This window comes from Mesoplodon densirostris, chromosome 8, assembly GCF_025265405.1.
Source record: "Mesoplodon densirostris isolate mMesDen1 chromosome 8, mMesDen1 primary haplotype, whole genome shotgun sequence".
Taxonomy (NCBI): domain Eukaryota; kingdom Metazoa; phylum Chordata; class Mammalia; order Artiodactyla; family Ziphiidae; genus Mesoplodon; species Mesoplodon densirostris.
In genome coordinates, this window is record NC_082668.1 from 35,320,199 (window position 1) to 35,341,820 (window position 21,622).

Here is a 21,622-nt window from a genome sequence, read left to right on the forward strand (position 1 = left end):
TTTGAGAGCACCTCCTCTGTGGTTCCTGTGAGCTTCTGTTGCTGAGGAGAAATGAGAAGGTGGAGGTTAGTGGAATGAGCTACAGCCCCCACCACTACAGGTGATCTCAATGCCTCCACTGGTACTCATCTCTTTTCTCTCCTCCACCTTGGCAAGTCTTTGTGGCTTGCTTGATGGAGTAACCCAAATATCCTTGAGGAGGGCTGGCCAATAAACATGAAAAGATTTGTGTTTCAGACTATTAGTCTATATATTACTGTCTCATTGGTTTTCATTTTTCAGTCTTAAAACAATCATTTCAAAATAATTTTTAAGGTAATGTTAAATAAGGGTGTGCAAATAAAGAAGATCTACTAATTGAGGTAAATCCCAACTTATCACAGTCCAAACTACATATTCTTTTTGAGACAGCATATCTCTTTTGCTAATAAGGTAAAAACTATTAAGTTCTCTATGTCCTTGTAAGTTAGATCTCCTACAGGAGCAAGAATAATCATATAAAGGGCTGGAAAATCTGCTTCCATTGAATCAAATACCAGGCTGTCCCCAATTCAACAGGTTATATAAATAAATCTGTTTGAGAAAGAGCTTTCCTTGGCAAAACAAATTAGAATGTATGTTTTAGATTTGTCAAACCACACAAAGAACATTATTAAGTATACTCAATTGAATAAATCTTTATTGAGCTCCCACGGGGTGCATGAATTTAGGATCTATAATTTACATAAGTAGAAAAGTGTTACTTTAGACCCTTAACAATTTAAAAAAAAGCAAATTACAACTTCTCTATATATTTCAAGTGAATCATTTAATGTGAGTGAGGCTCAGTTTGATATTACCATAAGTATTAACACATGAAAATGGGCAAGTATAAACATTTTCCCTTCTATCAAAAACAGGTTTGATGCCAGGATAAACTAGCCTGTTGATTTAACAATAGCTGATTAAAAAGGCTAGAGAATCTGGAAGTAAAAAACGTACTTGGAAGCAATGTCCTCTGAGGGCTCATTCCCCTGAGGGCAGCAAAATGCTGAAAAATTTAACTGGCTCAAAAATTATACTGAGAGATCAAAAAGAAGAGTTAGTCACAGCTTGGGAAAAAATTTTGAGAACAGATGACACTAAATGTAGTTAGATTAATAATTCCAAAGTTTCCCTGGAGTTATAATAGCACTCTGAGCTAACCAAAGGGGCTATAACCTCATGCTCCTTTGAACAGAGTGGTTTTAAATGATAGATTCTCCAGTGCACCAACTGTATTTTCAAGTATAATTCTAGTATTTGTACCTAGCAATACAGAAGAAAAAGCAGCAGGGAGAAAGTGTCAAGTATATAGGACATAAAAGGGTTTGGCAGCCCTAGAATTCCCAGTTTGAATCTTTTTCATCAGGAAAATCCCATTCCGGCTCAGTCCAAGGTGACACTGGAGGTGGTGCTGTTGATGGCCTGTGACAAGCAGGAGGCAACAGTGAAAGTATTGAACTCTGGCTTTCTTCCTTCATCTGTTAAAGAAACTCAAAATAAGGCTGTTGGTACATAAATTCAATACATTAGTTTTATTTAGTAAAAAATAACTTTTAAAGAAATCATGTTAAATGTGTTTAAATTGTTTTTAGGTATTTTCACTTAAACATGCCTTTGATTCTGGTCATCCAAAAACAAGAAGAAGTAACAGCCAAATAAACTGACTTTTATCAGAATTATTTTGCCCATACATCATTTCTAGCCAATATAGAAAAATAAAATGTCTCTACGTTAATCAAAATATAAGCTGAGGATAAAGTAACACATGATGATATTCCGTTTGTCTTTACTCATTTTGTTTCGCAGAATGGAAATATTTTAGAAAGTCTATAATTAAACTACCAAAAACGTTTTCTTTTTAACTTTACCTTATAAGAAAATTATTAAGAATCTTAGTAACCAAACTGTCTCATTAAGCCAACAAAATGATGTGACTTTTTAATAGTATTAAAAAACATCTAAACAACAAAGATAGATCAGCTCACCTGTTTGAAGAAAACATGGGATAATAAACTGCTTGCTGATGGCCTGAAATTTTTTTGAAAAAATTATTTTAAAAAAGACCTCATATTAGAATGTAGATTTTTTTGGTGTAAACTATGTTAGAACTTAGGTTTAGAGCTATAAAACTCAATACACAAAAGTTAAAAGGAAAAAATATATGTAAGGAAGCCCAATTCTTAGCTTCAACCTTAACTAATGAGAAGAATTAATTCTAGAGATAACCTTCAATTAGTCTGTGACTTAACATTTATTAGGCACTTACTAATTATAAGGAACTATACTATGCATTAAGGGTCTTAAAAAAGATTAAAAAGACACACACCTTATTTCCAAAATGCTAACGCATTAGTTATCTGTGATAATAATTATTGTAATACCAGCAACTAACACTCTTGTACTGCTTGGAAGTTTCTAAAATGTCTTAACATAAGTGCAGTAATTAACGTCCACAAAGATTAACTGATTTTTACAAGGTGACTTGGTTAGGAAATGACACAGCTGAGACTGAAGCCCAAGTCTTCTGACTTCTAATCTATTCTTCCCATTTGCTCATTGTCTCCACTTGTTTTTAGCATTGGTATTTCCTGGATTAGGCTACTGTATAGTTTTTTGATGAATAGACTGATGAAAGATTTGAATTTGGCAAGAAGGAAATATCACAAAACTTCTATAAAATACAAGACACAGATGTTTTATGCTATTTAGAAGTGACCTATATTACCTTTTCTCAGGATCTTGCTGCAAACAGAGCTGTACCAAGCTAAGGAAGGCAGGAGAGAATGTTTTGGAGGGCGGTGTTTGCAATCTGTCACTATTTACTGTGCGAGTTCCACTGGAGGAGACATGTACACTTTCTCCAATCCCAGAGTCTACACCTGATCGGGAATTTTTCATTCTGGATTCTGACTGAGGGAAAATACTGATATCCAATGGGCTATAAGGAGGACCTTTCAGTTTCTGTAACAACATCTAAAAGAAAGAAAAATTTCCTTCAGTCATTTTCAGGCAAAATATTAAAGCAATAACAACAACAATAAAGGTTCTAAGAGTCTACAGCAAAGATGTTTAAAAGAAATTATCTAGAATGTAAGGGATCTTATGAAAGGAAAGTAGTTCAGGGATTTTAGAAGCATTTACCTGAGTCCTGTGCATGTCCTGGAAAGGTACCTGCCCACTGGCCAATTCACATGCTGTAATCCCAACGCTGTAAATATCTGACTTTACATTATATCCATGTAAATCCTGTAGAACAATTAATTTGAAGTCCTTTACTGTAAATACCCTTTAAAAAGTTACATACATATACTTTTTTGATAAAGGGTGGTGAATAATAATGGAAAAAACTCATGAGAAATCAAGATATACCTAATATTTGGTATACATTTAAAAATTCCTAACATAATAATTTTGACAAGAAAGAATAAAAAAAGTCTTGCAGTAGGCCTTTCATCAATCCAAATATAAGGGCACAACTGTCCTTTAGTCAAACTCAGAAGACACTTAAGACGCATAGACAACCCAATGCAATGGCCACACCTGACCTGTCTCAGTAGTTCTGGACTCAGCCACGGCTGCACTGATGTGCTGAACTGTGGGAAATCATACACAGCCCTATGCTTCTGTCCGTGCTTAACCAAACTATGCAGATGGGACAGGCCAGAGAGGGTCACTAGGCCATCACCAGAAATGAGGATATGGCTGGCTTTAATACTCCTAGAACAAAAAGAAACAATCCTAAATACTAAGAAATTGGCCAATGAAGAAAGGATAAAAATCTGGTCAGAATAAATCCATGTATTCCCTTGGAAATTAAATACTCCTTAGAAGTTATAATTTAAAGTTAAATGCAATATTATCCAATAAAAGATAGCCTCTCATGGTATTAACAAAACTTATAAAGATATGTTTAATGTAAAAATTTCCTTCATCAAATAAATTATAAAAGAGCCTTGTTTTTCATCCTAAACACGGAAACTGGAAACTAATAGAGCAGGATGGCCAATAGTCTGGTAAAGTATAATAAAACCTTGGTTAATTAGAAAACTGTCTGCTAGAAATCCTCAGTTAACCAGAATGCTGCTAAGAAACAACAAACAGTAAGAAAAAAGCTTTGAGGTGAAATAAACAATAAGAAAACAAGCTTATTTAAAAGCAACATAATTAAAAAGGAAAACAAATTCCCAATGTATCTTCGAACAGCACTGTTTTTAACATTCAGCCAATTACTTCTGCACCTACAGTTTGGCAACAAGAGAACTGATATTTAGTATGATAATCTCAAAGTGCTACAGAACACTTAAGAAATCAAAGGTTTAGTTACAATCTGTATATGATATAAACATGACATACAACTGAAAAGCAGATAAAGCAGCTCTTCATTTGCTTAAGGAAAAAACAAAACACAAGCGTTAACTAGGATCCCACTCTCCACAGCTTATACCCCAAACCGATAGGTTCTTGTAACCCTCATTATTGGGACTTGAGCTGTGCGAGGACAGGCACTCCATCCCAGCACGGAGCACAGCAGTTGGCACAGAGGAGGTGGTCTGAACATTTCTGGTAAATGAACTATAAAATGTAAGCATCTACTATACCTACTGGTCCCTTCCTCCCTCAATTTTCATTTGCAAGTTTCCTATCCTCCATTCTAATACTCAATTGCTCCTTCCTAAAATCTCCCTAAAAGACTTCTTCCTCTCAAATTCTTTCACTCTGTAAAATACAAATAAGTAAATACCTGTGAATGCAGCCATTTTGATGCAGATAGTTCAACCCTCTCACTGCTCCAAAGAGAATGTTTCTTATTAAAGTTTCACTCATTCCTTCAGGAAAGTAAGTCCTCAAGAGTTGACTTGCTGAACCTGAAAGAAACCCCTAAAATCTTCAGATGAACACTGAAAGTGATTTTGCTTCTAGCTATGTTTTAAATGTTCTTATCAACCATAAACACACACACACACATACACACACACGCTCGCATGCACACGCGTTACATTTTAGAGTCTAACCACTTTCTTATGCCAAAGTAATTTTCCTTCACCAATCTTTAAAAAGACTTTTCTAATGACATGCTAGAGATTAGGAAAGTGAATTAACAATATTCAATATTACTAAAAAAATACATACTGTGTGAGAACATATATATTTTAAATCCACAGGCAATTCACAAAAGCTATCCTAAAAATCAAAGCTCTAGAATCCATTCATTTATTTATTCAACACACCTACTGAACACTACTTGTGTTAGGTATTTTATGAGCACCTGGGGATACCAAAATGAAAAATACATACATGATCCTGCCCTCAAGAAGCTCAAATCCAGTGAAGGAGACAGGTACACACACAGATGTTTACAATACAGTGAAATAAGTTTACAATGCAGAGAAACAAGGATAGGGATGGTGGGCACAAGCAGAAAAACTACTTTTGCTTGAAGAATAACAGCAGCTCTCCACTGAGAAAGAGGAAGGAAACTGAAGGGAAAAAGACAGCTTGTTCAAAGGATTGACTTCTTGGAGAAGCAGTCAGTGGTGGTTTCAATGATCATGAGACCCATTCTACTTTTTTTTCTGAACACTAAAATTCAACATGAACCAGATATAAAAATATATCATGAAATCTAGAATTAGCCATCAGATTTATAAATTAAAAGCAGTGAATCATAAATCTAAGATCATACTCATCCTTAATTATAGCATCCAGGCCAAACCATGAATTATTTTACCTAAAATGAGTTTTCTTACCATAGGCCATAAAAGGAGAAATAACCCAAAGCCAGCTGCCAACAGTGAAAACAGTCCAGTAAGTTGTAATATTGGGATGCCGGAAAAAGTGGGATAGAATCACTGCTTTCTAGTATAGAAACACAGAGACAAGACATTTAAAAACAACTTTTTTAGCTGATCCACGTTGTTATAAAGCAGAAACTAACACACCAGTGTAAAGAAATTATACTCCAATAAAGATGTTAAAAAAAAGAAGGGAAAAGTAAATAACAATAAAGTGGATTTAAATAATAAAACAAAACAAAACAAAAAAACCCAACCTTTTTCCTCATTATGAAGATAACAGCAGTAGTGGCAGCTTATTAGTACCAATAATGGAGCTTATTAGGACTACGCACTGGTCTTAGTGCTATCATGTCTTGAAATCTCACAACCACTACACAAAGTATGTGACGTTATAATTCCCATTTTACAGAAGAGGATACTTAGAAACAAGTTAGAAAACTTGTCCAAAAGCACATAATTAATGAAAGTAGGATGTGAACTTATTAGACAGTCTGACTCCAGAGGTCACAGTCAATAACTATACTGTGTTCTTATGATAAAAACATTTAAAAAATACATTAAAATATGAGTATAAAAGTCACTTCTAACATTAAATCATAGAACCACTGTTAACATTTCAGTGTAATTTCTTCCAGTCTTCTTCTGTGCAATATACATGTGCACATATAAATAGTTAAAAAATTGGGATAATATCAAAACAAAATCCTTCCCCTCTTTATATCAAAAATGATTAGTGACAATTGAAATGGTATTATAATATTCCTGAAATGCAATCTGTTAAAATTTATCAATTCAGAAGCTAGTTTTACTTAGCTGGATGAAAAGGAAACTGTTTGCTTTTTGTTTTTTCTATTTCCCTATACGATTATTTGTGACTGGACTGACGAGGGGTATTTAAATAAATTCCAGACCAGTGTTCCAAATATGATATTCATTTGAAGGAACTTATAGTAGTTACCAAAGTTTGAATATATTTGCTCTTTCATGGATCTGGCTTCCAAGGATTCTTTCCAATTCTGTAATTGCATGTTTATTAGAAGAAAGAAATCTACCCTTCTCTAACAGAACTACTAATTTGTGAAAAAAAAAATTCTTATAGGTGTAATCTCCTCAAATTGACATTAAATTAAATGTATCTATTTTTTTTTTTGTATTGTTACCTGTAAAGCTTTCAGGCGTTCTTCAGTGCAGTTTTCCAGATTTGTAATTTTTACAGTGACCAGTGTTCCTGTAGGAGTATGACGTGCAAGATGGACAGAAGTCAAGTTGTCAAATCCTCTTCCTATAATCAGACGTAAAACTTGTGTTAATGACCAAAGGAAAAAACTGATAATCTGGACTTCATCAAAATTAAAAATTTTGGCTCTTCAAGAAAACACTGTTAAGAAAATGAGAAGGCAAGCCACTGATTGAAAGTATTAACAATATTTATATCTGACAAGACTTACACACAGAGTACTATATAAAGAACTCTTATAGCTCTATAATAAATGACAAACATCCCAACTAAAAATTAGGCAGACTAAATAGGTAAGCCACAAAAGAAGACACAGAAGTGGCCAACAAGCACATGAAAAGATGCTCAAAATAGAGGAGTAGGAATTAAACACAATATACCATTACACACCTATTGTAATGGTTAGTATTGTGACTTGATAAACAAATTGTTACATTCAAACAATGGAATGTTACTCAGCAATCCCCTACTCCCAGTCTCTGGCAACCACTGATGTGATTTTTGTTTGTCATGTAAATAGTATCATAGGGAGTACAGTTTTTTGTGTCTGGCTTCTTTCACTGAGCATAATGCTTTTGAGATTCTTCCGTGTTTCAGTAGTTAATTTCTCTCTATTGCAGAGTAATAATCCATTATATGTATATACCACAATTTATTTTTATCTATTCATAAATTGATAAACTTCGGTTGCTTTCAGTTTTTTGTGACTACAAATAAAGCTGCCAAAACCATTCTTTAAGTAGACATATGTTTTCATTTCTCTTTGGCAAATACCTGCAAGTGGGATTGCTAGGTCATGTACGTTTATTATAAGAAGTTGTCAAACTGTTTTTGAAACTGGCTGAACCTCTTTGCATTCCCACAAGCCACGTATAAGTACTGCAGTTACTTGACATACTCACCAGCATTTGGTGTTGTCAGTTTTTAACTAAAAACACCTAGAATGGTAATCTATTAATAGACACCTAATACATGTTAGTTTCCTCCCTCTCTCCACAGTCACCAAATTCTGTCACTTTCATTGTTGAAATGCAGTTAATCTGAAATTCATCCCTTCCTCCCCAGTGACAAGCATCACTTGCCTTAGCTCAAGTCCTGTCCTTGTTCTCTGGATAGATGCAGTGACTTCCTCACTATGCCCTGCATTCTCGATCAGGACATGCACCAAAACTACTGATGGAACTACTTCAAAAGCCTGTGCCTAGTTCCCATTCACCAGAAATTTTGATTCAGGAGGTCTGTGATGGGATATAGGCACTGCAATGTTTTAAAAAGACTCAGGTGATGAGGATGATACACTTCTGGCTGTAAATCCCTGATATACTATATCTTCCAGATTGCTGCCTGGAACTGCTGCCAGTTGTCCTTCTAAATTCAACATTTTATCAAAAGAAAGGTACTACAGTGCAGCAGCTGAGAGCTTAGACCTTAGAGTCACAACAGTTTGCTTTCAAATCACTAACTGTATGACTATTACTTAAATTCTCAGAGCCTCAGTATCCTCATCTGCAAAATGGGAGGGCTAAAGGGGTGAAATGAAAAAATACATATAATATGTTCAGCCTGATGCCGATTAGATGCTATTATGATCATCATCACTATTCCACAATGTCTCTCTGGTAGAGACGATAAATTCCAAACCTTTCCTTCAATCCACTGAGTAATGAAGTTGGTACGTTGCGGGGCTGACAGAGAGAGTCTGAACTTCTATATATATACCCCATATGAGATCTTTCACAATGTGTTCCAAGCCTCCTTTTTCAGATTTATCTACTCCTACTGCCTACTCTCCCTATGTTCCTGAGTCTAGGCACAGAGCAGCTATGGGATAGTCCTTCCTCAGTCACCTATTGGAGTAATTATTTTTTTACCTTTTTTGGATTGACACCATCTGAAAAGTCCTTTCTAATTTGGGGGCATTTTCCATCAGTGCTATTTTAGAAAAGGTCAAATCCTTATTTTTCTTTTGGTCACCTTGACCTGGGCATGGGAGGGTCAATGACATAAGCTTGGTCAATTGGAGGATGAAGTGAGTGACAAAAGAAGCAGAGGAAGTCAGAACTCACACTTAAAACTTATCTAAAATCCCATTTTTAGTAGAAACTTTTTTCAGTTAAGTTGGAACTCACCAGTGAGGTCCAACACCATCTAGTGGGGTTAAAGTACCCTACTAGCGTACATTAACTAGGCTGCTCTTATGCTGTGACTCAGGCTATGGTTCTAGTCACATAGTTTCTCTGGGTTTCTTCCAAGCCCATTTCTTTAGCCAATGATTCTGTGAGTTAGCAAAATTGTTCAAAAAATTCTTTTAGTTTAAGTAGTCAGGACTGTTTTTTGTTGTTTGAATAAAAACCCTGACTAGAATATTTAGTAAACTTTTCCTCATGCTTCAGGATCCAGCCCCTTTTTGCTATCTTCCTTGATTCCTAGAAGAGTCGAGATGCACAGGTGAACGCTCCATCTTCTCTGTTCCCATAACACTTAGCACATCTCTACTATAGTACCTTCCAGTGCATAAGACAAAGTTATCTTTCATGTTCGTCTTCCCAGAGAGGATGTGAACTCCTCAAGTGTTTTACATGGCTTTATATTCCTAGCACCTAAGATAGTTATCTCTTTGTATTATTTAAGAGATGTTTCTGAATACTCAGAGCAACTTTTCACAGGTATAAGGCTATAAACAATAACTCAGCCAGTTCCAAACTTAACTGAAAAAAGTTTCTACTATGAATGGGATTTTAGGCAAGGTTTTAAGTTAAAAGAAAGTAATTTGGTTAAAGGACTGTAAATGAAAAGATTTACATGATTTGGTTTAAATCAGACAAATGATCAGAAGTTCCCCACAATAAAGATACAAATAACAAATGTTTAGATTATTTAGTGTCTTCCTCCTCTACAAGTACTTCAGTGAAAAAGTAAAAATTCTAGAAGGTAATCTTGAAAAAAATCTGGGCTACTGTTTTAGGACAGATAAAATTAACAGATCCGTTTGACTGACACAATTAACATTTAGTTTTATGCTGTGGGTAACAAGAGAGACCTGCTTACAAAGTAATCTTTTTGTCATCAATTTCATTTCTAACAATGATGAGTCAATTATATGCAATCCAGAATGATTACCTATTTCCACTTGGAGTTCATAGTGAGAAACGTTGGTGGAACAGATCACTTCACTGGCTCTAGTGGATGGAGGCAACAAGGAGAGGGTTGGCTCATCAACCTGCATTGTTTTAAAAATATGAAAACAAAATAGGTATAAACTTTTTGGTGCCCCAATTTGGTCCCCTACTCCAATGTAAAATACTGATATTGTCTTTTCAAACACACAAGTGCTCATTAGGAAGGCACTGAAAAGGTGGCTTAAGAGACTGTTTTAAGATCCAAAAAGTATTTACAACAGCTAATAAGGGAATGCTAGTTATAAAGCTATCAGCCTGTGAAGGGGGAGACGGCTAGAAACACAGATTTACAGGTAGTGAAGAATACTTTCCAGCACAATTCCCAGGAAGCATTCTTAGGAGTTGCCAAGAATGGCTGTTGACTCTTCAGGGTATCTAATAAATATATCAAGGGAAGAAATGAAATGACCTATGAGGAATATTCTATTCTGGTGCTGTTAACAGTCTGGAGGTGTTAACAGTCAAGGAACAATTTCCATACTAAAACCTATTAAAAGAAGCTGAAGAAGTTTTTCAAAGATGAAATGAATCAGAAGGGAGGTCAGAAAGAAAAATAAGCCTCAAGAGATGGGAGAACAGGATAGGGTACCGAAGTCCTGAGTTAATGACCATGTACCACTATGGCCTTTCACGGGATACTATGGAGTCAGAGTGCTAGGTCTGCACCAGATCCCAGTGGCACTGAAATAACATGCACACAGGAGAAAGAAGAGGCCAACACCACTGGCATCATATGATAGCCATGAGGATCTCTAAAAGGACACCAGTACTCCAAAGGCACTTAGCAACCTTTACAGGCACCAGCAGGTGGCAAGAATCTTGTTACTACCTCCAAGGTAAAGAGAAGGAAGAAGGGAGTTAGGAATGACATTACTATGTACTAGGAATTCTGCTAACTATTTTTTACATTTGATTCTACGTGTTCCCCAAGCTTTTAAGAGCGCAGAAAAATATAATTGTAAGCTCATGGTAAAAGGTGAATAATCTGCAAAAGGGATGAAAGGCTACAAAAAGAAATTCTACCATACGACTGGAAATAATCCCAATGAAGAAAGAAATCTAAATAAATCAATTCAATTTCTTTAGAACAAGTAGTCTTAAACTCAGATTTAAAGAACACATATAAGAGAGAGAAAGAAGAGCATACAGCAGTTTAAAAAATGTTTAACGTGATAAGATATAAGTCTGTCAGGAAGGCTACAGCGCAGAATGAACTGAGGCTTACAGTTCACTGCTTGAAAAAAATGGCATCAGGTTACCAGATGATGGATTGAAATAAGACTAATCAACCTCTACTTTGCTTCCATCAACTCCATTAGGGAAATAGTCTTCTTTAAACTAGAAGCACTTAGGTTGTAATTAAGTAGCTGAAGCTCAAAACAGGTTGTTTTAAATAGGTTCAAACCTCCAAACCAAAGACAATTACATCTAGGATATTAAGTCTGAAAATATAGTAAAACTCAGATGAGAAACCCAAATGGAAATAGTCAAACATTGACTCAATTTTCAAAAAAGGGAAAAAAGCATAAAGGGGCAAGCTTGATGCTGTTGCCCAGTAAGGTCTGGTATCAAATCACTACACAAATGAGTTATGGACACTTAAGAAAACAACATGGTAATCACAAGAAGACAATATAGGTTTACTAAGAGTAAATCATCTTAAAACTAACCTCACTTCTCTTTTTGATTTCATGACTAGTTAGAGAATTAGAAAGCAAAAATCATGGCAGGGTCCTTGTCCTTGTCCAACTTTTTAATAACTTTATGAACTAAAAATTCAAAAGACCTGGTTAATGAATAATGTGAGAAAAAACTCATGAAAACAATACCATTTACAATAGCACCAAAAAGAATAAAATACTTAGAAATTAACTTAACCAAGGCAGTGAAAGACTTGTACAATGGAAACTACAAAACATTGCTGAGAGAAATTAAAGAAGACATAACTGAATGGAAACATAACTCATGTTCAAAGATTGGAAGACCTAATATTATTAAAATCTCAAGGGATCCTGAATAGCAAAAACAATGTTGAAAAAGGAACAAAATTGGAGGACTCACTCTTCCTGATTTCAAAACTTACTACAAAGTTACAGTAATTAAAACAGTGTGGTGTTGACACAAAGACAGACATATAGAGCAAGAGAACAGAATAAAGAGCCCAGAAATAAACCCTCACATATATGGTCAAATGACTTTTGACAAGTGTGCCAAGACCATTCAATGGAGCTAGGACAGTATTTTCAACAAATGGTGCTGAGAAAATTGGATATCCAGATGCAAAAGAATGAAGTTGGACCCTTACCTATACAAAAATTAACTCAAAATGGATCAAGAAAATATTTGTAGGTCATACTTCTGATAAGATGTTAATACCCAGAATATAGAGAGAACTAAAATTCAACAACAAAAAACAACCCAATTCAAAAATGGGCAAAGGACTTGAATAGACATTTCTCCACAGAATACATGTATGTGGTCAATAAACACATGAAAAAATGCTCAACATCACTAATCATTAGGGAAATGCAAATCAAAACTACCATGAGATAACACCTCACACCCTTTATGATGGCTGTTATCAAAAAAGCAAAAAATGAGTATTGGAGAGGATGTAGAGAAACTGGAACTCTTGTGCTCTGCTGGTGGGAATGTAAAATGGTACAGCCACTGTTGAAAACAGTATGGTCATTCCTCAAAAAATTTAAATAGAATTACCATAGGATCCAGCAATTCCGCTTCTGGTTATATACCTAAAAGAATTGAAATCAGGGTCTCAAAGAGATATTTGTACTCCTATGTTCACAGCAGCACTATTCACAATAGCTACAATGTGGATGCAACCCAAGTGTCCACCAACAGATGAATGAATAAGGAAAATTAGTATATACATATAATGGAATATTATTCAACCTTAAAAAGTAAGGAAATTCTGCAGTATGCTGCAACACTAGTGAACCTTGAGGACATTATGCTAAGTGAAAAATCTCAGTCACAAAATAACAAATACAGTATGATTCCACTTATACTGGTACTTAGAGTAGTCAAAGATCAGAGACAGAAAGTAGAATTGTGGTTTCCAAGAGGCAGGGGAATTATAAGGGAAGGAGGAGCTACCGTTTAATAGGTACAGAGTTTCAGTTTTACAAGATGAAAAGAGTTACAGAGGTGAATGGTGGTGATGGTTGTACAATATTATGAATGTATTTGATGCCACTGAACTGTACACTTTAAAATGGTTAAGATGGTAAATTTTATGTTATGTGTACCTAGCACAATAACCCCTCCCACAAAAAGAGCAGCACTTGTGGAAATTTCCTGAGTTCTAGGCCTCTCTCTTGGTAACAGCAAGGAGTCAACAACAGACACTTTACTTTCTAAACACTACCTGTCTGAAGGATAATACTTGAATGAAAACTAGGATTGGATACTATATCCTATTGTACAACAAGGTACATAACTAGAAGACTTTACAGTATTAGTGAGTAAAAAGTGAAATGACAAAAATAATGACAATTGAAGATAAGGTCAGAATAAATTTATAAATAGGATTAACTGGGATTACTCTATTTTGTAGGACTAAGGTATCTGCAAGGCAGGTTCTATTTTATAGAAAGAATTATAATATAAAATGAAAATTAAGAGATTTAGAGGGGAAAATCCCAGAGAAATATTTACTTCTCAGCATGTTTCTTTAAATATTATTTAATACATCAGGCATTGCCCAAGGATGATAAAGATACAAAAAACAGGATGCCTATTTTATGGGGATCACGTGGAGAGACATATACATCAATCATTGCGAGATAATATAGTAAATGCCATTTTATGAGGATGTCTAAGATCTGTAGGACCATAATAGAATTAAAGGTACAAGAGCAAAGGCTTCAGAGATGTGATATTTGAGCCAACTCTTTAAGCACGAGGAAGAATTTTAGAGGGGTATTTCAAGCAGAAATAAAAGTATGTGCTAAGACTCAGTAGCAATAAATGAAACTCAAACATTAGACATATTCCATACCATTAAGAGTCCTTATAAAACACTAACAAGTTTAGGCTTTATCCCATACACTTTAGGAAACCAATGGCAATTTTAAAGCTGGAAAGTGGCACAAACAGGCCTGTATTGGTAACAGTGTTGAATACTGATCTGAGTGGGAGAGGAGGTTATATGTGTGTCTAGGATACTAGCGGCAATGTGTTTATCTGCAATAGTCCAGGTGAGAGATGATGAGATTTGAGTAGTAGCAGTGATCAGGTGAAGGAGGGGATGGACTCAAGGGCATTTCAGAGACAGATCCGTAAGACTTGGTGTGTAACTAGATGTGAGGGCAGAGGAAGAGGCAGTGTGAGGATAACTCCAAAGTTTCTAGTTAGGGTGATTTAGTAGATGGATTTTCATTTGCCAAAGCAGGAAATTCAGTAGGTCAGTGAAGTTTTGAGAGATTAAGGTTTTACTCAAACTGCACAGAGATGCCTTTGAAATTCTAACCAGAGGAATTCTACAGACACATCTGGTGCCCAGGAAAGAGTCCAAAGTTGCAGGTAAAAACTTAAGAATCATCAGTCCTACCTGATGACAGGGTCCCTCACAACCTAAAGGAAAACCTCAGGTAGCTCCAGACAATCTGAAATCTGAGCAACTGAAACCACAGGAGCCAGTGAGACTGCTTAGGGAGAGTCTGTTGAGGCAGAAGAGCAGAGGCCAATTATAGACTTCTGGAGAATAGCTTATGTAGAGGAAGAAGAAACAGTAAAAGAAGAAAAGTGAAAGAAGAAAGAAGTAAAGAAAAAGAGATATAGGAGAACCAGAAATTATATTCTGTAAAATGGTGTCACAGAAGGCAAAAGAGGAGTTAATTGTACTTAACCATTTTCTTACCAAGTTTTGATGGGCACTGGTTTCAGACTGTTTTTCAGGTCTGAGTGATTCAACTTGTGTTCGTGAAGTGCAGAAACAATCCTGTAAATTCAGAAATATACTAAATAAGTGAAAAATAAGTCACAAGATAAGTAAGGGTGGCATGTGGATACAAAAAAGTCTGTTGACTGGGGTGAGGACCAGAGAGAAAGGGCAACGTGCAGGAACTTGAACTGGAGCCAGGATTCATACTGTGGAGGTTGACAGTATGGGAGAGAACAGAGAAGCAGCTGGGTATGCAGAGGACAAATTTCATAACTGCTATAATTTTACTTGGCGCCATCTCTGATTCTTGCCCTCTACCCTGGAGGTAATAATATCAATTCATTTTTACTGCTGGTGCTAATTTTTAACCCTTTCGTAATCTTTGCAGTGCTTTTCTGAATATTGAGCTAGAGATTTATTCTGCTCATCATATTATTTTTATCTTGATCCTCAGATTTTCTTTTTCCCTTAAGTGTGGGAACCATGTTTATCCACATTAAACCACACATTGAGTATATCAATATTTGGAACCAATTTTGTTTCGTAAGGTGATAAACATCTCTAACCAACTCAAATCAAATTAAGAGACTTAGTTCCATTATCACAATTTACATTTTCCTGCATTTCAACTCAGTGTTCTGTTATCACATATTGTCAATAAAGAAATGTAACACCTACACATGTTAGTGGTGTGAAGCTGATGTTATACTTATTTAGGAAGAAAAGGTATGTCAAAAGAAAAGTATAAACAAGTTGTATGAAAGAGACTTTTAATTATTTTCAAGCATCTCATGAACATTCATTTTTATATGAACATTAAAGTATATCAAATAAGTCTTTAAGACAAGTCTATTTTGCAGTCACTTACTTAAAGTAATCAAACTTCCTTTAGCTTAAAATATGCCAGAATTTCTCATTAATCAAACTAATCATTTTCCCAGTTAGCCTAAATTACTGATTAAGTTGAATTCCTACAGTCTGTACATATCAATCCTACCACAATAATTTGACATATATCCCCACCGTTTTATGTAAAACTCGCCCCTGTAGAACAGGAGCTAACAGTGTCAAGATAGCTGTAGAATCATTTCCTTTGCAAAGTTTCTATTGGTTTGTGTAGGGTGAATAAAATTTACAATAAAAGTTTTTGAAGATACTTAATACTGTTGTTCATATAAAAAATAGCCACCAGTTACATCATTTATATATTATATTTGGTACTTACATATATTTTCCAACATTTGCCCTGAATCTTTCACAATAATCATTCATACTATTGTGTGGGAAAGGGTTAGCAGACCTAAAACTGCTCTCCTTGGAAAGGCCTATTTGCAAGGTTGACCCTTGGCTGGTATCTAGGAACTCAGATTTTGGGAGGGTTCCCACCATTCCCCGGTAAGAATGGATCATGGTGTGCCTAAACTGTCTATGCAAACAACAAGGTTTATGTTGAACACCTGCTTTCTTTCTGGGAGTCTGGAATTTTGTTCCTGCTGCTCCTTTGAAAACACCACTTCTTAGCTGTCAAATAGAGGTAAAAGTTGAATGAGGAAGAATCCTTCATGAGCAAAAACATTAACTTTATCTCAGTTACACAAATATCTCACTGAGGAGAAAACAAGAATGTTTTGATTCAAAGGATTCAAAATATTTCATTGCAAGAAGAGTACAAAGTAAAATTATTAACAAACTGAACAAATATAAATGACCCTATCAAATTCTATTTTTCAAAAAATCCATAATTATGAAATAATAGATTAAGTTAGATGTCCTTTCCCCCAAATTTGGAAGCCCTGGGCAACCACACAGCCCTTTGAATCTCAGTATCTCCATTTATCAAATGCCCTTTTACATCTCATCCAACCTACAAATTGACATAAAATTGTTAATCTTAAGGAATCCTTTAGAGCAGGAGTCAACAAACTATGGTCCACGAGTCAAATCTGACCCGCTACCTGTTTTAGTGCATAAAATTTTACGGAAACACAGGCACATTCATTTGCATTTATTTACATATTGCTTATGGCAGATTTTTACAAGAGTAACTTAATAGAGATCACATAGCACACAAATACTACCTGGCCCTCTAAAGAAAAAGTTTGCTGATGCCTGCTTTAGAAAATGAGGTAGATATTTCACCTCAATGTATTTTCCAGATATATAAAGCTCCCCTTTTAAGTAGATAAACTTTACTTTAAACATAAAGTAAATGCATTATATATTTTCCAAATAACTAACAATACAGTCTCCTAACTTCATAGTTCTTCTGCCTCTCAGACTTGGCAAGTGATAGAGTGGATTGGCAGATGTGAGTTTGAGCCCTGGCTCTTAATTCTTCGCAATCATGGGCCAAACTCCAAATGAGGATTATACCACGTGCCCTGCTTACAATTTTGAAGACTGAGAGAGATATAATATACGAAAGTATTTGTAAATTACAAATCATCATACAAATGCACCTACCACTTTTTAAAAGATCACTGCTTTAATAATTCAAATATTCAAATAACGTATTATATTCTACATAAGACACAATGAAAGTCCTAAAACTACTTAATCTAGAGTAGATACCATGGACTTAATATAAACAAAAACCATGTTAGTATCTATACATCATATTAGACAATGATCCTAATGTTTCTTGTCTTGTTAAGACAAGGGGCTTATTTTTCATACTATTTTGCTTGCCTTTAGTCAGATGGAAATTTGTCAAAGGGATTTTTGAAAGATTTAAAGGATAAGGCATAGCTAACTGGATGGAAGAGTAATGTCTAAGGACAGTAAATGTATGAGAAAAAGTGGGTACGGGACAAAGGAATAGAAGGAGTATATCAGAAAAGTATAGGAGAAGCTCTTTTTTAAAGAGACAAAAACTCAATGATAATTTAACTCATTTTTAAAGACCAGAAGTCTTTCAGATCAAAATAACATCTCAGAGCCTAAGAATATTCCATCAGAGTATGCCTATTACGGCTTTGCACTAACATCTAATTACTCTAATGACACAAAATTAGATCCATGCTTACAAAAACTTACCAAAAGAGACATTGAATCGCTTTAGTTCACAGAAAGTGAGGAAAAATCCATCTACTCCAAAGAAGACTTCTGCTTTATCTTCAAGATACAGAAATATCCTAGTATAAAAACAGAAGCAAAATAACTTATATTTTCATACAAATTCCTTAAAGATCTAGTTGCCATAAACCCACCACTATAGGGGCAGCTATTACTTGACACAAGGACTACAGACATTCCTGAAAGGTGTCCTTACAGAGCATTTCTGTTTACTGAATACTATTTGGGATCTGACATCACAACAGAAAGGCAGAGTGAAGTTGAAAGGAGGTTCTGAATATTTCCAAAGCCTCGATAAACCTGCATCTCTTCTTCCTTATCTTTTCTATACTACTTTTATACAGAACCCTAAGCAAATGTAAAAGCAATACAGAAAGGCAATGTTGGACCCACTTTTAATACAAATGATGCCCAAGAATTTCCAATGGTTCTACTTAGAAGTAAACGTTGAATCTTCCAAAGCTTCCTTATCCGATTAATTACCTATTAAATCATCTAGGGTCACTGACCAGCAAATTTGGGAAAGAGTCAAGATTAGCAACAGAGTAGGAATTAATTACATTTTCTTCTTGCCATGTTTAAAAAAAGATTTTTTTTTCAGTTTTCATGTGAAAATAATATTTTCTGTAGGTTGAATATTTTTTACCTTATGAATCTTAGTTCTCATTTCCATTCTTCTTGGAATTTATTGACAGATAGGAAAGATATAGATTATTATACAAATAATTCCTTCCACTTTCACTGATGGAGTATTAATCTCAATAGTTTATGAAGGCTCCAACAGATGCAGAGGTTTAAAATAGTAACTTATTCAGATTCAAGGAGCTACAAAAGCACCACCAAGTTTCCAAATCTTTCCTAATAGAAAGGGTGGCAATGTTCGAAACTTGCTAGTGCTGGGTATTCCCTTACACCTACCCAGTATCTCTTTCACCTAAATTGTGGTTCATTATTTCATTTTAATGAAGTCCCCAGGTTTGATCAAGGCATCTGCAAACATCTGAACAAAATGAGAAAGAAAAAGCTTTTGTAAACCATAGATATTATACAGCAGCATCCAATTTTATTGCTAAGAAAAGATGTCAATTTATTCAGGATATTCACTACAAACCAAAGGAAGAGAATGAGAAGAAGAAAAACACCCGAAATGGTTTATTTTTGTCACCTGCCATTCATTACCATCAATTTAAGGCACTGGTGTTTGCTGTGTTACAAAAGGGGTAATGCAAAACCTGCCCTGCTCACTTTCCAGGGTGATTCGGATCAATGAAATACTTTATCTGAAAGTGCTCAGAACTACCAAATACTGTTATCAATAAGAGCTTGAGAAGATGCTCTGAAAGGTACCAAATGGTAGGACTCATTTGGAAAGTAAGTTGGCAATGTTTTGGTAACTATAAAAACGTTTGTCCCTTTTGACCCTGTAAAATTCTCACTTCTAGTCATCTATTCTAAGGAAATATCCAAGTAAATGAAGAAACCACACGCATGTAGAAAGTAATTACCCTGTTACCTGAAACGGTCAAGTATTCATCCCACAAGTGTTTAATGAATGGCTGCCATGGGTCAGGCACTGTGCTGGGCACTGGGGACACTCACTAGTGATCGAGGCAGACAAGGCCCTGACCACTTGAAGCATACATTTCTACAAGCAGAAAGATCAGGGATGTCGTGATTAACTGAATTTCCTGGTTCTCAGGACTTTGTTTCTTGCTCTTTCCGTGTAATATCAGTTAAGTTCTTTCTTAAATAACAACAAAAAACCTTTAAATTCCATTACATTATCTATTTTTCAGAAAAACTCATAAGAAGCGGACACAATCTGTGAGAATTGTCAGTACTAAAGGGGTTGCCCACGTGCGTGGCTTAACCCCAGATGATTTTGCTTTAGATGTGACAGACTATTAAGAGATAATTTTATGAGACATTTTGAGGTCAAGGCAGCAGCTGCCCCTGCTAAGAGACGGGGTGAGGGGGGGTCGCTGAAGGGCGGGGTATAGATCTGCCGTCATAATCTTCTCCTGCATGCTCTTTCACTAGGTATGAACATAAACCCTTTTCAAAAAATCATACTTGAGACTTGTATTTCTAAATGTATTTACAAGTATATCAGTGTGGTCCCTCGCACTTATATCTAAAAAGCGAATTAGAATAAAGGTTTCTAAATAATTTAAATTTGTTCTAAAATAGGATGGTTCCTCCGAAAGCTTTAATCTGAAAGGTTAACGCTTTCTGCGACAATCGGAAGGCGCATCTAAATTACAGAACTCGGGTTTTGAGTTAATTTAAGCATCCAACAGAGGCCCTTGTTACAGGGAATGCAAAAAAGCCAGATTTAACTCTCTTTGCGGAGCTTTAAAATTACTGTAATTTTCAAAGTTATCTTGGGAACCCATAAAATCTTAAAAATTATAGCCACACACAACTCGGTAGAATTTTCCAAACTTAGCATCGTGACTCAGGCTTTCAAAAAATATTTACTAAGCGCCTACTGTATGCCAGGCTCTCTCCTAGATAGGCGCTGTCACCAATCCCAATCGAGTTCTGAAGAAAAAGGTACACGACATAACAAACCCACGAGGGAAAAACACAACGCTGAACTTAAATACCGAGGACGAAACGCGGCTTGAGCGTTCAATTACGTAAAAGCTTCCTTCCGAGTCCTGCTTTGGGGGACTTTGCAGCGAGCTCGCAGAAGGCGGCACAGAGAGCCGGGCCGGAGGGCACCTCGGGTCTGGAGACTCCGCGTGCCTGTGAGTGAGGCCAAAGGTGACAGCAGGGGTGGGGGTTGCGCCGCGGGCAGCTGGGCCCCGCGCACCTGGCACCGCAGACCCCAGCAGGCACCGCCTACCCCGCACGCAGGTGCCTCGGCCGCCGCGCGGCCCGGCACCCCGGGCCGAGCCGGAGCCGCGCGGCACGCAGGGGCCGCTCGCCACGCCGAGCCGGACTCCCGCCACGGCTCCGTCGGCCTCCCGGGTTCAGGCTGCAAGCGGGGAGGCGAGTTCTAGCCTCCAGCTTCCGTAGGCGCGCGCTGGCGGAGCCGCGCTCCCTCACTTCGCCACCAGCCCGTAGCCATTCCCCTCCCCAGCCCAGCCTCCCCTCATTACCCTGGCAGCGACCGCGGCCAGCGGCTCTCCTCAGGCGGCCAGCGGTGCGGGGCCCGGGCGCCAGGCCCGCCCAGCGGCAAAGCGAGCGCGCAAGGCCCGCTCACGGCACAAGCCGCGGAGCCAGGAGGGCGGCGCGACCCGTCTGGCACTGTGGGCCTGGAATTCTGCCCCAAACCCCAGCAGCCCTCCGGCACTGGGCTCGCCCCACCCTGGACCCAGGGTCGCGGCCCCGCCCCCGCCCCAGGGCTAGCAGCGAGAGGCGTGGCCTTCAGAGTTAGGGGGCGTGGTCGAGAGGAAAC

At 36.8% G+C, this 21,622-nt stretch overlaps 1 protein-coding gene across 7 annotated transcripts; it reads right to left on the reverse strand.

Moving 5' to 3' along the window:
• Nucleotides 1–689: 689 nt before the first annotated feature.
• On the reverse strand, nucleotides 690–21,536 carry STRADB (STE20 related adaptor beta). 7 transcript variants are annotated; one of them, XM_060105786.1, is made up of 14 exons: nucleotides 21,324–21,536; nucleotides 19,730–19,861; nucleotides 19,135–19,216; nucleotides 18,178–18,275; nucleotides 15,118–15,198; nucleotides 10,177–10,276; nucleotides 6,980–7,101; nucleotides 5,772–5,880; nucleotides 4,766–4,889; nucleotides 3,570–3,741; nucleotides 3,166–3,270; nucleotides 2,750–2,997; nucleotides 2,010–2,052; nucleotides 690–1,502 (listed from the first exon to the last, which is right to left on the reverse strand). In XM_060105786.1, exons 4-14 carry the CDS (start codon nucleotides 18,187–18,189, stop codon nucleotides 1,359–1,361), a joined length of 1,260 nt encoding a protein of 419 aa, XP_059961769.1. In that variant the 5' UTR covers nucleotides 18,190–18,275; nucleotides 19,135–19,216; nucleotides 19,730–19,861; nucleotides 21,324–21,536; the 3' UTR covers nucleotides 690–1,358. The 7 variants fall into 7 exon arrangements, with proteins under 7 accessions (XP_059961769.1, XP_059961768.1, XP_059961771.1 ...); XM_060105785.1 differs by lacking the exon at nucleotides 19,730–19,861 and adding an exon at nucleotides 20,826–20,967; XM_060105788.1 differs by lacking the exon at nucleotides 19,730–19,861 and having other exon boundaries at nucleotides 690–1,446.
• Between the last annotated feature and the right edge of the window lie 86 nt (nucleotides 21,537–21,622).

What these genes read in the sequence shown, in the direction of transcription:
- STRADB (XM_060105787.1), bottom strand. An exon ending in TGAACTCCAAGTGGAAATAG is followed by an intron (nt 7,102 to 10,176) that starts GTAATCATTCTG and finishes GTCTGATTATAG; the next exon opens with GAAGAGGATTTGACAACTTG. An exon ending in CAGCAAGATCCTGAGAAAAG is followed by an intron (nt 2,053 to 2,749) that starts GTAATATAGGTC and finishes AAAAAATTTCAG; the next exon opens with GCCATCAGCAAGCAGTTTAT.